A 14,375-nucleotide genomic window follows, 5' to 3' on the forward strand; every position below is an offset into this window, starting at 1 on the left:
TGCAATAAGCACTGGCACAACTGCTTATAGTCTCCACCAAATGCATACGTGACAGGGTTGTGTTGTCACTAGAGATGCACCAACGAAAATTTTGGTCCCGAAACCTAAAACAACAGTTTAAAAAAAATACATATATATTTTATACATTATTGTATTTTATTCAACTTTTTAATTAACCACTTTAGAAGGATTTACCCCCTTAATGACCAGGCCATTTTTTGTGATACGGCACTGCACTACTTTAACTGACAATTGCGCGGTCGTGCGACGTTGTACCCAAACAAAATTTATGTCCTTTTTTTTTCCCCACTAATAGAGCTTTCTTTTGGTGGTATTTGATCACCTCTGCGGTTTTTATTTTTTTGCGCTATAAAAAAAGAGCAACAATTTTGCAAAAAAAACCACAATATTTTCTACTTTCTGCTATAACACATATCCAATAAAAATCAAATTTCTTCATCAGTTTAGGCCAAATTGTATTCTGCTACATATTTTTGGTAAAAAAAAATCCCAGTTAGTGCATATTGATTGGTTTGCGCCAAAGTTATCGCATCTATAAACTATGGGATAGATTTAGGGACTTTTTTTTTTTTTTACTAGTAATGGCAGCGATCAGTGATTTTTAGCGGGACTACGACATTGCGGTGGACAAATTGAACACTTTTTGGGGACCAGTGACACCAATACAGTGATCAGTGCTAAAATAATGCATTGATCACTGTGTAGATGACACTGGCAGGGAAGGGGTTAACATCAGGGGCAATCAAAGGGTTAAATGTGTTCCCCGGGTGTGTTTACTGACTGTGTGGGGGGTGCTGACACTGGACAAAGACGGAGATCTGTGTTCCTGATTACTAGGAATCACAGATCTCTCTCTTTGTCTGTGACAGAACGACACACTGCCTTGTTTACATAGGCAGACCGCTGTTCTGTCATTCCCGAGAACGATCACGGGTCGCTGGCGGCGGGTGCGCCCCAGACCTGGAATCGTGGACAACGTACAGGTACTGCCACAGTATATGTGCGGTGGGCGGTCTGGAACGGATTAATATAATGAATGTAAATGAATGTGAATTTATTGTTGGCCAATATTGGCACCTTTAGCGCAAGAAAAGCTCAAGAAAAATGCATTTTTTAAAATTCTATGTATGTCTTCACACTGGTCCCTTGTGCTTCTGTTGTGGTGTTAAAAATCTTGCTTGCTACATTTTTGGTCAGTTAAAAAAAAACACACCAAAAACACATCTCCCCATTGGATTGAAAACGCAGCAAGAACGCACCTGTGTTACGTTTTTGATGCAGTTTTTGAGTCTCATGACCTATGAAAAACACACCATAAGCACAGTAAAATCATGGTAAAATTGCAGCAAAATTGAGGCAAAATCACGTGCATTATCATTACATTATTGTCACATTTTTCATCCGATATGTTGTGGTCACTGAAATTTCGGTGCATCTCTAGTTGTCACTCTATAGCAGAAAGTGCCTGAATAAGGACCTTTGGATCATCAGTAACTTGTGGCAGGTTCAGCCTGCCCCTAAGAGGACATCACGGATGATGAGACATGTCCGGATAGGCCTGGTACAGATGACATCACGCACGTTGTGCCGTCACTTGCGGCTTTGCTTTTCCATGACCTGATGGGATCTATTTTGTTTTTGCATGAATACAAGGCATTTTAAGGTAATTATAACTTTTAAATAAAAGAACATAGTTTTAAATGGGTTTCACTATGTTTGTTTGTTCTTTTATTCCTTACTTCAATTTAAAGTCATTATCGAGTAGCCATTGCTTGCCTCTGATGCCGTTTTTCCATTGGTTACCACATGCACTTATGTCCAATATAATTTTTGGTCCACATCATCTGGTATGAGGTGTATGCTAATTGTTGGTGTTTGGTGGTGGAGCTCATTAACCAATTTCAGTTGCACCCTTGCATCCTTTGGACTTTCTACTTTGTTTTCACATGTTGGAAGGCCTTTTCTATATAAGTGAATCACATACCTTCGCATGTTTTTCGTCTTATTTCTCACTATGGATATATGGATTTGCATAATTTAAGTGTAACTATATGAATTTGCCTAATTCTTAGAATATTTTTAATATATGTTTTTGCACATTGCATTTTGCTCTTTGGATTTATTTGTCTAGTTCATGTGTGAATATATGGACTTGCATAATCTTTGGAAAGAATATGGTTATATGTGCTACTTTGTATTTTTTGGAGTTTTATTGTAAGTGGATGGTTTAGCGCTGTTTTCTATTTTTATTTTATTTATTTTAATAAAGATTTAAAAAGATTAAAAAATACTTTTGAATTTACAATAGCATATAAAAGCTTATATGAAATTTTATTGATTGAGTCTAGATCTACAATAAAAGGGAAGTACAGAAACCCAAAAAAACAAAACACACATACTCACGTAGATGGCTGCAGCTGTTCCCCGCCGACTAACTGAGCTGACTGCTCAGTTCTCGGGTTCGCCATCAGTCACCACTCTGTGCTCTGCCGCTCCAGTGCTCACTGGGGCGGGGCATCTGAGCGGCTGAGCCAGCTGCTGTTCAGGCATCTGGGTGGATCCCAACATTATTGTGACTTCAGCTGTCAGTGAGCTCATAAACCACCTCATATGATAATACTCCCGTTTAATGCAACCCTATCCCCATAGATAAAAAAAAAGTTAAGCATATACTAGTTAGGCCTAGTATCCTTGATAAAAACTATCCTACTGCATCCTCTGCAGTGTCTTCTGTCTTTTTTTGTTTAATTTAGAAACCCTTCATGCCATTACTGATAGATAAATGAAAATAGTCAATTTTACTTAACAGAACAAGATGCAAAATGATAACTATTTATAGAGCATTCACAAAGCAGTAAGTTGTTTAGTATCTGCCTAAAAACACAGTGACTTGCATAAACAGATAAAATATTTTTTCTTTTTCAACAACAAAGCAGGTGATTCTACCACAGACTTTGGATTGCTTAACGGGAAGTTTACCCATAACAACTTGATAAAAAATCATGTTCTTTAGTAAGAAACATACATTCCACATTAATAATTATGCTACCAAAATTAGTGTGTGCTGTAAAAAAAAAAAAAAATTCTGCCGATTTCTCATAACCAGTTGGTGGGCATACGTCAGATGAGCAAAAAAGCAGAAGAAGGGCACATGAGCAGCACTAAAAAGGCAAGTGACTATTCTGTGCCCTTGAATAGGAGGAGGAAAATGGCGCACGAGCAGCACAGTAAATAAAGTGACTGCTTTGCGCTCATGAGGGTGGAGGGCATCACTGGCCAATTTGTATGACGTCGGGGTTCTAACTCTAATTTTTTTGTACGAAAAAACTTTCCTATAGATTTTAGATCTGGTTTAGCCCTGACCTCTACCATTCAATGCAAGCCATTCATCGCTGGATAAAAAATTAAAAAAAACAATCACCCATGCAAAATATGTGATTCCAGAATATAGTGTTACTGACATTGTCATGAGAATCGTACCTTTTAAAGGAATTTCTCAACCATGTAATTGAAAGGATTGGTGCTTTTCCCATGCTGCCCTCAAAGTTGCATGAAAAGGTAGACCCTCTCCCTGCTGTACAGTATTTTTATGGTAACTAAACCCAGACACATTCGCTCTTCCCTACTGCTCATGGAATTCACTATGGACAATAAGGACAGCAGCTGCTGCATTAACGCTGAAAGTCAGAGCCATGAGCATACATTCAAAGAGGAATTGGAAGGCCCTCAAAGGCCCACACTAGTATTGTCTGTGGTCTTTAAAGTCTTTGTAAACCCTTGATTTGTTTTTAACAAAAATGCCCATACTTACCAGCTCTGTGCAATGCTTTTGCACAGAGCAGCCTCGATCCTCTTCTTCTGGGGTCCCCCGTCGATGCTCCAAGCCCCTCCTCTCCATTGGTGCCCCCACAGAAAGCTGCTGCGTCCATTGACACAGACAGCAGGACTTGGCCCTGCTCCCCACATCACAGCTTTTGAGTGACAGCAGCGTGAGCCAATGGCTCCTGTTACTATCAACGTGTCCAATGAGGAGAGCGTCAGCGGCTAGAGCCGCAGTGCTCATGCACATCGCTGGATCGGATCGAATCGGTCTCAGGTAAGAAAAAAGGGGAGGGAGCTGCAGCACAGAAGGTTTTTCACTTTCATGCATAGAATGCATGAAGCTGAAAAACCTTAAGACTTTACAACCACTTAAAGCAGCTGATCTTTTCCCGATCACCGATTATGTTGTGCACTATGTCTCTTTGTGGAAGTGGCAATCTTGGAAGAGGCAGTGAGCATCACAGTCAGACATCAAATCTCACTCCAAATGTCCAGAGACCATCAGAAGTCCTAGATCGCACACTGCTAATTTACAGGCTGTAGGTATAGGAGTGCCTAGGCAAACTCACTTACAAGAAGTACTTTGCTATATTTCAAGAGGAATTCTGGACAAAAGGTATATTTTCAGGGGACTGTTTGGACATACTAAATATTTCTAGATTTTCCCTAAAACACTGAAAATCTTAGCTTTTTTCAGTTCCTCTTTAAGCATTGCGTGGTTCACAGTGAATGCATTTCCAAGCCCCTCTATGCTTGGAGGCATTTGTTATCAGAGTACTCAGTGTGGGCTTCAGGAATTGTGCGAGATGGCCCATTTTGACACCTATGTATAACATTGCTATGAAAAAGCCAGAAATAGGGTGATGAACACCACATGATAGTACAAAAAGAGAAAGCTTTTCTAAACAAGTAATAATATCCTGTTTCTGGGCTGTCAAGCGTTGCCACCTTTCTCACAGTTTACCCAACTGACACATGCACATAGGATCATTTGCCTAATTTGCCAAGGTGACACCAGGAATGTCAGTGCTAATGATCTAATCCTTTATTAAATTCTGATTGCTTGTAAGAGAAGAATATCCTATTAATGTCATCACATGGGATCACATGCACCTACTTCATCATTAGTACCAGAAAACAAATTACATTTATATTGACTCCTAAAATAAAATTGCTTCTTAAGAAGGAGATAATATTTTATTTCTAATTTGTATTTATTTTCTTTGCTGGCTAGGGATATTTTGGCACAGTGCAGCAACTGTCATTTGACAGTTAAGGGTAGAGGGAGGATAATCTTATCATAATAAGTTTTTATACAACACTTTGTCAAGTGATCATTGTCAAAGGACAGTGACCAACAACTGAATTGTGACCATTACTGTTCCTGGGTTCAAGAAGAAAAGATGTATTTAGTGAAGGACAGTTATCCTCTATCATGAATCTATGCCTTTATACATTAAGGCATACATCACAAAAACTTAGACTTACTGGTAAGGGGCTTTACAGAGCACCTCTCTTAAAGAGACATATTTGGTAACTTCATTAATAATTTTCCCTTGTTGAGTTCTACTTTTGTTTACCACTTGTTTAGACTAAACTTTAGTCAGCACCATAAATACAGCTATTCATAGGTAATGCCCCTTGTCAAACATGCTTTTATTTTTACTTACCCCATGAATGAACACAGGAATGCTCTACAAATGCTGTCTTCATTCATAATGGAAGACCTAGTAAACATCAGTCATGTCTTGCTATGTCTCCTGTTTGTAAATGAATACACAGTGCTCTATACCAAGTATTTCTGTGTTCATTACAGTCTGCACGGCTGAAGAAGAAAAGGAGATAGAGGCCTTTGTGCCCTCAATCTCTTTGTCAACGTCAGAAGTGAAACATCAGGGATCCGTTTAGACCCCTGATCTTTTCCCAAAGTCCCCTGACAATACTGGAAAAAAAGTGCACCAACACAATAAGAGCCTATTCATACTAGGGGGCACATGTTATGGTGTTCATAACATGCATGCTAGCATCCTTCGGGCTGGCCACAACTTCTGACATTCACAAAGCTATTAGCTCCGGTGCTGGACTTGCTAAAGACGCAGGGGGTGTCAATCTCAGTATACCTCAATAACCTTTGCTCAGGTAGCAGTTGGTCCAGATTTTCCTTCGATACATTTTGAAGTAGAAAGCTGTATCTAGGTCGAAGCACATTCCTTATATTCAGTCCTACTCCAGGTCTTGGTAGAGGATAATTTTCTCTATCTAGAACTTGAAGATCCAGGCATTGGATTGCCGGAGGGCTCTGTTCCCGGGGTGTTGTACAGCTAAAGATTGGTGGTTGATGGATCGGAATCTAGAAAGGTTGAATTCTTCCTTTCAGGTATTGGAAAATAATAACCACTGATGCCAGTTTCTCCATTTGGTTCGAGGGTGGCTACAGTTCAGTGGACTTGGTCTCCACAGGAGAGTATACTGCCCATAAATATCTTGGAGCTTTTGGCCAGTACGCCTTGCTCTGGATTATGGTACAAACCAGCTGTAGGTTCTATCTGGAAAAGCCTCTGTAGGGGCATGTATATCAACCACCAGGGTGGCACCAGGAGTCATGCGGTTCAGGAAGGTGAACCACATTCTGTCTGGGACAGCACAAGTGCCGTCTTCATCATCAGTGCATATTCCAGGTATAGAATAGTGGCAGGGGGAACTCTGCAGGTGAATCTACTAGATTCCAAGTTCTACAACAAGTTGGGACAACTTGTGACCGGGACGAGGGTTCCACTGGCAATAAGGGTAGATGCATTGGTAACACCGTAGGGACCAGTTCTCCCTTGACGCTTTCCCTCTGTTTCGACTTCTGCCACTTCTTTTGCGAAGAATTCGGAAGGGGGTAACACTGATAAAAGTTAGCTGAATTAGCCCAGGAGGGCTTGGTACACTGACATAGCGAGTCTTGCTGGGGTCGCTTCTTGGACACTCCCAGACCTAATGGTCTTGAGTTCTTCAGGGAACTTCAATTATAGGACTTGAAAATATGCTTTGGCCTGGGGTGAAGTGGCACCCGCAGAAATATGTGAGTGGGAGATTTTCTTTTTCTTTCCCCAATCGGTAGGGGAAAGGAGACTGGCCTTAAGTACCGTTAAGGGTCAGAGTTCATCCCTATCAATTTTTTCTCAAAGGCTGTGGTTTTTGATAGGTACCCTTGCCCACTTTCAGGGAGACGGTGCCGTGGCGCTGTCCCTCAGAAGTTCGGCCCCTTCCTCCTTCCCCCAATTAACCGCTTCCTGACCTGTACGTTGCCCTTTAAGAAGCGGCTTGCGGGCATGCACGCGCCCGCGTGATCGTGGGTCCTGCGGACTTAATGTCAGCTGGGATACCCATGATCGTCGGTGAGGAAGATAGGGGAGATGCTAATGTAAACAAGCATCTCCCCGTTCTGCCTAATGACACTGTCACTGATCACCTCTCCCTGTAATCGGGAGCGGTAATCAGTGACGTGTCACAGACACCCTCCCCCCCCCACAGTTAGAATCACTCCCTAGGACACACTTAACCCCTACAGCGCCACCTAATGGTAACCCCGTCACTGCCAGTCACATTTACACAGTAATCAATGCATTCTTAATCGCACTGATCGCTGTATAAATGTGAATGGTCCCTAAATCACGCCAAAAGTGTCCGATGTGTCCGCCATAATGTCGCAGTCACATTAAAAATCGCTGATCGCCGCCATTACTAGTAAAAAAAAATTATCAATAAAAATGCCATAAAACTATCCCCTATTTTGTAGACGCTATAACTTTTGCACAAACCAAATGCTTATTGCGATTTTTTTTACCAAAAATATGTAGAAGGATACGTATCGGCCTAAACTGAGGAAATTTATTTTTTTTTTAATATATATTTTTTGGGGATATTTATTATAGCAAAAAGTAAAAAATAATGCGTTTTTTTCAAAATTGTTGCTATTTTTTTGTTTATAGCGCCAGAGGTGATCAAATACCACCAAAAGGAAGCTCTATTTGTGGGAAAAAAAGGACGTCAATTTTGTCTGGGAGCCACGTTGTACGACCGCGCAATTGTCAGTTAAAGCTCTGGTCTTTGGCCACCCAAATGGTCAGGGGTTTAAGTGGTCAAAAAGTGCAGCATGCTTCACGCATGCACAGTAGGGAAACGGCTGTGAAGCCTAAAGGCTTCACTGCTGGTTTCCCTTGCAACAAATCGTGGCGGCAGCACCCGAGAGTCGATCCAAAAATCGGCTAGGGTGCCAACATCGTGGGCTCCCTGGGTAGGTATGTGTCCATATATTAAAAGTCAGCAGCTACAGTATTTGTAGCTGCTGACTTTTTCTTATTTTCTTTCCCCGGGCGGAACACCGCTTCAGACCCCTTTCACACTGGGGCACTTTTCGGGCGTTTTAGCGCTAAGGATAGCGACTGTAAAGCGTCTGAAAAGTGCCTCACATGGCCAAAGATGCTGCTTGCAGGACTTTTTTTTCCATCCCGCAAGTGCAATGCCCCAGTGTGAAAGCACTCGGGCTTTCACACTGGGGCATTGCACTTGCGGGATGGAAAAAAAAGTCCTGCAAGCAGCATCTTTGGGGCGGTGCGGGAGCGGGGTATACACTGCTCCCAAAATGCCCTGCCCATTGAAACGAATGGGCAGCGCCACAACATGGACGCTTTTAACCCTTTCTTCGGCTGCTAGCGGGGGTTAAAAGCACCCTGCTAGCGGCCGAAAAGTGCCACTATAACAGCGGTAAAGCGCCGCTAAAACTAGCGGCACTTTACTGCTAACGCCAGCACTGCCCCAGTGTGAAAGTAGCCTTAAACGTTTAAACATGCACTACAGACACAGATTTAGCCATTTTTAAAATACGTATACCGTCTTTATTAATAAAACCAAGGTTCATAAACAAACAAAAATACAACTTTAAAATATAAAAAAAAACCCCAAAAACTGTAAACTCTATTAGTTGTAATGCTACTGCACATATCACCTGAATATATTACCAATATTAAATATTAAGAAAAGCCTATTTCTTAAAAAAATTTTTCAGCCGCTTAGTAGATGCCCCCTACTGTGGTAGTGCAGAATTAATTTTGACATCAAATTTCAACTTAGTTTTAGTCATAGCTCTTTGACTAAAATACCATTTTAGTTTTAGCCCTATTTTAGTCATCTGAATTGTTTTTGTTTTAATCATATTTTAGTAGACGAAAATAACACTGCTGGTAACCACCCCATGTTATTTAAACCTCCCACAAGTCTTCTATCCTATCACTAAACCTGCACCAGACTTGGCCCGCTGAATGTCTAACTGCAGCTGGGGGGGGGGGGGGGGGGGGGGTCAGATGAGCATTGCCACCATCCAGGAAGTTTGTTCAGGCAGACTCAATGACTGGTTGGTTAGGCATAACCTGCCTATCAGTAGCTCTTCCTGGAACCATCATTGATAGTAACCCCCTAGTTGCAGAGCTGATTTGAATTGCAAGCTTCTAATTATTAGCCTAGGTTCAGATTAGTTTGATGCGGGAATCAGTGCGAGTCCAGCGCCAGCTCCCGCATCGCTCCTCTCCCCCAGGCAGTTCACACTGCCTTATGCAAACCGCTGCGTGTGTCAATACATTGTTAATGACACCCCCAGAATGGTTCACATATCGCAGTGTGAACTGTGAACTCGCACAGGAATCGGATCACATAGATGAGAACACCCATGTGATCCAATTCTAGTGCAGGGAAAAACAAGTCCCTGCACCTTTTTCTGTGCAAGTTCAGCCATACAACCCTATGGCTGAACTCGCATTGCTCAGACATTGCATGTGATCGGCACCTGCGGTGTGGGTACGAATCACATGCAATGTCAGAGATCGCATTAGTGTTACGCAGGCTTAAGGAACATTAAAATGACCATTGAATGGGCCTTCTGGTCTTTAACCTGCATTTTAAACTATTTTAGCAAGCCACTAAATGGTATGACATTTACATTTTTTTAGCCTTTTTTATCTACATATGGGACAAAAAAGGTTTGCCTTACCTCTTTATCAAGTGTCTGGTATCCACACAATGTGTTCTTCACCCCACCAGAATTCTGAAAGCAAAATTAGACAGATTAATTCATTTCATACAGTGTAATGTGGCTCACCAACTCTGGGTCTGAGAACAGGGGACTGAAACATTAACATTTTATTATTAAACTGCTAACATTTTAGAAAGGAATGCCCAAAATGTATTTTAGTCACACACATAATAAAAAATGCCAAAGAAAACAATATGAGGAAATGTTCAGTAAACTTAATTTAAAAGCATTTAACTGCCAAATGAAGAGAACTGCTGACAAGGTAACATGATTTTCCAATATTTGACTTCTGAGAACCCATGCATAACGTAGATTATATTACACAGTACAGTATGCTTACACAGGGCTTAGAAAACAAATAATTAAGATCAAGTATAAGGGTAAAAAAGGGCAAAACCATCAATATGTGACATTTTCTAATCACATAACTAACAACGAAACCTTATTTCCAGCTAAGTGACTCATAGAGTAAAGTCGCTGACCAATCAGAATCCATCTGGTTTGTCTTGGAAGCGCTGATAGAGAAGAGCGGAGGACAGCTGGAGTGGCTGCAGGGGTGCTGACAGCTTGGCAAACCCGGAGGTAAGTACAGTGGGGACCAGGGGGTGGGGAGGGCGACAAATAGGGTGTCTGGCATGCACACGTAACAACGAGGAACATGCTGACAGGGTGAGAGGGCTCATCAGTCTGCTGCTCCTTCACTGTCCAATCATAGGCTGGGCATAGGTGTCTAAGCTGTATTGTGTGACTAAGTCTGGTCATCTGGCTATGCTGTGTGGAAGGGAAGTGTAGATCTTTACAAGAAGACTTCGATAAAATATAGGGGTGGACAACTATATGGCAGATGAGATTTAATATTGAATCATGTAAAATTTTGCACTTGGGGACTAAAATATGTATGTAATAGGGGGAGATCGAGGATCAAAAAGGATCTGGGGTCATTGTAGATCACATACTCAGCAATAGCATACAATGCCAAGCTACAGTCAGCAAGGGTACTGCTATCATGAATTAAAAAGAGTATTTACACAATATATAAAACTGGAATTCTCCAACTGTACATAACTCTGGTGTAGCCTTATCTTGAGTATGCAGTTTACCAGTCTACAGGAAGGATATACTTAATCTGAAGGGAGTCCAGAGAAAGGCAAGAAATTTAATAAGGGGGCTGGATGACCTCAGCTATGAGGACTGACTACAAAAATTAAACTTATGCTCTCTGAACAAAAGGTACTGAAGAGGTGATATGATCGCATTATACAAATCTATCAATGGTGACTGTAATATTGGGAAGAAATTGTCTCTGAAGAAGACAAGTGGCCACACAATAAAGCTGGACAAGACGCAGTTTAATCTTAAACTGCTCATAGGGTTCTTTAGGCCCCATTCACACCTGAGCGTAGCGTTTTCAGGCAGAAAGTTGCGCAATTTTACTGCAATTTTGGGCTCAGTTTTACCCCGATTTTGGCGCATATTTGTCGTGATTTTGTACAGGTCAAAAGGTCACCAATGTAAAAAGAGAAAAACACCCAAATCTGCCTAAAAGAAAAGTTCCAGAACTTGTTTGAGCTTCAGGTGTTTTGGAGCTTCTCGCTTCAGGCGTTTTGGAGTGGAGATGTGAACCATCTCCATAGAGAATAATTGATTTTTTCCCCTCCAGCGTTTTGTAGCTTCAGGCTTCAAGCTACAAAACACTCAGGTATGAATAGGGTTTTACTGTTAGAGTGAAAAAGAGGTGAAACTTCCTTCTACAGTTAGTGGTATCAACTGAAAGTGTAGATAACTTAAAAAAAAAATCTTAGATGTGTTTCTAAATTAACATAATCTGCAAGGATATGTTAATTCATAGCGATGCTCGCACACACACAAATGTTGAACCGGATGTACCTGTATTTATAATCAACCTTACTTACTATGTAACTAAGAACTTATGTAAATATCTGGACTAAAAATAATAATTAAAAAAGGTTTAGACTGAATGGACAGAAATACAAAATTATTTGTTACTTAAGACAGCTCCCATAAGTATCTGAACTGTGTATTTATTGGTTTGTCTTTAAACCAACTTTAAATACAAGAAGCATGTGCATTCTTACTGCAATCTTGGTGTGTTTTGTGTATTTCTTTCAGATCTCTACAGTAATCCAGTGTGAGACTTTGCCTCTGAACGTCCTGTAATAAAGACTGATCACTGCTGTCCTCTCACCTTCTGCAGGGTGACTGGTCTTGTCTGCGCCCCCTCCTGTAGTTTTCAGCAGGCAGCCTGTAGTGGGTGGGGTCTGTTGGGTCCCTCCCACAGCCCTGCTGTTGGTACAGTACAGATGTGATGAAGTCACTGCTACTTTTGCAAGGTAATACCTGGGTTTAAAGAGGCATTTGATGCACACAACTTGGATTTTTATCCCCTGTGGCTATTGAGAAATATTTTTAAATTGTTGATTTTGTTTATGGAGTTCAGCTTGAATGCATTACAGGATCTTGCTATATCTTCAGTCGTGACTAATTAATTGAAGCTACTGATCAGTTGTTCATGAAACTGAATAAAATAGAATAGAAAGCCTTTTTTGTCATTGTAAAAATAGTACATACTACAAAACTGTCAGCTGATTACAGCAATTGGTCATATGTTCAAGAGGAGTATAAGCAAAGACTACGATCTGTCAGCTTCTTTAGGCCTTTCTGCTGTCTGCTGCTCCTCTTGAGTACTGAAGACCTATTCTTCTGTCTTATTATTTCTCATTTGAAGAAAAACACAAAAAAACTTTCTTTATTTTTCTACATAATTGCTCCTGATGAAAGAACTTGTTTTCTTTTTATGAAGGGAACATAAAGTAAAATAATAACCTCATGGCCTGACCTATCATATCATTGCCCCAGTCCAGGGATGACAAGGAGTCCAAGCGTTGATGAGGAGGCTCTGCTCGGCTTTGCTGACAGGATACAAAAGATCAAACACTATGTTTGGAGATTCTATAACAATTGCATGTTTCTCTGGCTTTCTTTGCCTTTCGGTAACTTATTTCTTTACTTCAAAGTGCCGGTCCTTGCTACATTCTGACAGACTTACATTATTGTCTACCTGATCAGATCCACATAAAAAAAGAATACAGGTGAAGTCCAATTTTTGGGAGCGAGGTCATAATAAAAAAGAAAAGTCAAAACTTTAATACAAAAAGAAAAAAGAAATATTTTTAATCAAGATGGAATTATAGATGAAAAGACTGCTTTCATATGAACTGTGACTGGGCCAATGAGGGACAATAAGGATCAATCAGCTATAGGCTCACATATGAAGGAACTACCTTTAAATCCACTATCTGCTATTAAAAACGTGAACATTTTTTTGATGCACTTACTTTCTTTTAAAGGAGAATTTGGTAAAAATGAATATAACCTATATAATTTCTATGCAGACTATTATGGGGGAGGGGGCTCCTAGAACCACCCCCAATGCAGCAAGGAACCATTATGAGCCAGAAAGGAATATGAACTATGGAATACCTACTCGTAATTGGTTGCAACCTTTACAAAATGGTAATTAACCATATAGAGGCAACTAGTCCCATAGGGGTTTTCACAGGAGGGGACATGGGGATCCACCCAGAGGGGTGGTTGGGATCACAACAGAGGCCAGCAGGGTTATCGGGGTGGGTATTATCAGAACCAACCTTGGACCAATTACAACCAGGATACTTACTGGAGCCAGCAGGGTGCCCCACAGTGGCAACAGTGGGAGGCATCCCAATGACAGCATGGAGCACAAAGAGATACCCCAGTGGTAAGAGAGGAGGAAGGAAGAATAAAAAGAAAGAGAGACCAATAAGTCAGGGCATCTTCAATCTCAGTGATGAAGTTTTCACCACTAACAAATTGAAAGTGTTGGTCTAAAATATGCCCCAGATAAAGATTTCAACAAGTTTGAGGTTTTTATTGATACTGAGAAATTCATTAGGAAATTAAATATTAAACATTTTGCAGAAAAACCCACTACAGAAATTACTAATAATAATGAATTTCAGTATATTGGTTTGAGGAATCAATCCACATTCAATCCAAAGAAATCGTCCAATCATTTCTTGGAAGTTTTTAGATCTATGGTGGAACAGGACATTAGACTAATCCAAACTAGGGTGGGTAAGAGAAAAGGTAACATACAGAAAAGTATAGAAGCTTTGGAGAAAAGGAAGAATATAGCAATTAGAATGGCCGATAAAGGGGGAAGAATTGTGGTGCTTAAGAGAAAGGACAAAGAATTAAATAGGTTGGTAGCTGATACCAATACTTATAAAAAGCTTAGAGGTAACCCCACAAATAAGTTGAAAGCGTCCCTGAAAAGGATTGTTAAGCAGGCACAACAAAGGGATTTTACAAAAATAAGAAGCCAGATATCTTGTCCCAGATGCCCCTAGACTACCAGTAATATATAAATTACCAAAAATTCATAAAAATTTATAAAAAT

The 14,375-nt window shown here is 40.6% G+C and overlaps 1 protein-coding gene and 1 long non-coding RNA gene across 2 annotated transcripts in view; one reads left to right on the plus strand and one right to left on the minus strand.

The window, feature by feature from the left end:
* Positions 1 to 14,375, minus strand: part of LOC141132952 (tetraspanin-15-like) — a 274,647-nt gene that overhangs the window by 16,744 nt on the left and 243,528 nt on the right. Inside the window, exons 6-7 of the mRNA XM_073621975.1 lie at positions 9,875 to 9,928; position 8,805 (exon numbers count right to left, since the gene is read on the minus strand). Coding sequence (XP_073478076.1) covers position 8,805; positions 9,875 to 9,928 — 55 coding nt within the window. The remainder of the gene's footprint in view (positions 1 to 8,804; positions 8,806 to 9,874; positions 9,929 to 14,375) is intronic.
* Positions 10,425 to 14,375, plus strand: part of LOC141132953 (uncharacterized) — a 136,879-nt gene continuing 132,928 nt past the window's right edge. The window contains exons 1-2 of the long non-coding RNA XR_012242989.1: positions 10,425 to 10,498; positions 12,047 to 12,267. This is a non-coding gene — a long non-coding RNA (uncharacterized lncRNA). The remainder of the gene's footprint in view (positions 10,499 to 12,046; positions 12,268 to 14,375) is intronic.

Source organism: Aquarana catesbeiana, linkage group LG03 (assembly GCF_042186555.1).
Source record: "Aquarana catesbeiana isolate 2022-GZ linkage group LG03, ASM4218655v1, whole genome shotgun sequence".
Classification (NCBI taxonomy): domain Eukaryota; kingdom Metazoa; phylum Chordata; class Amphibia; order Anura; family Ranidae; genus Aquarana; species Aquarana catesbeiana.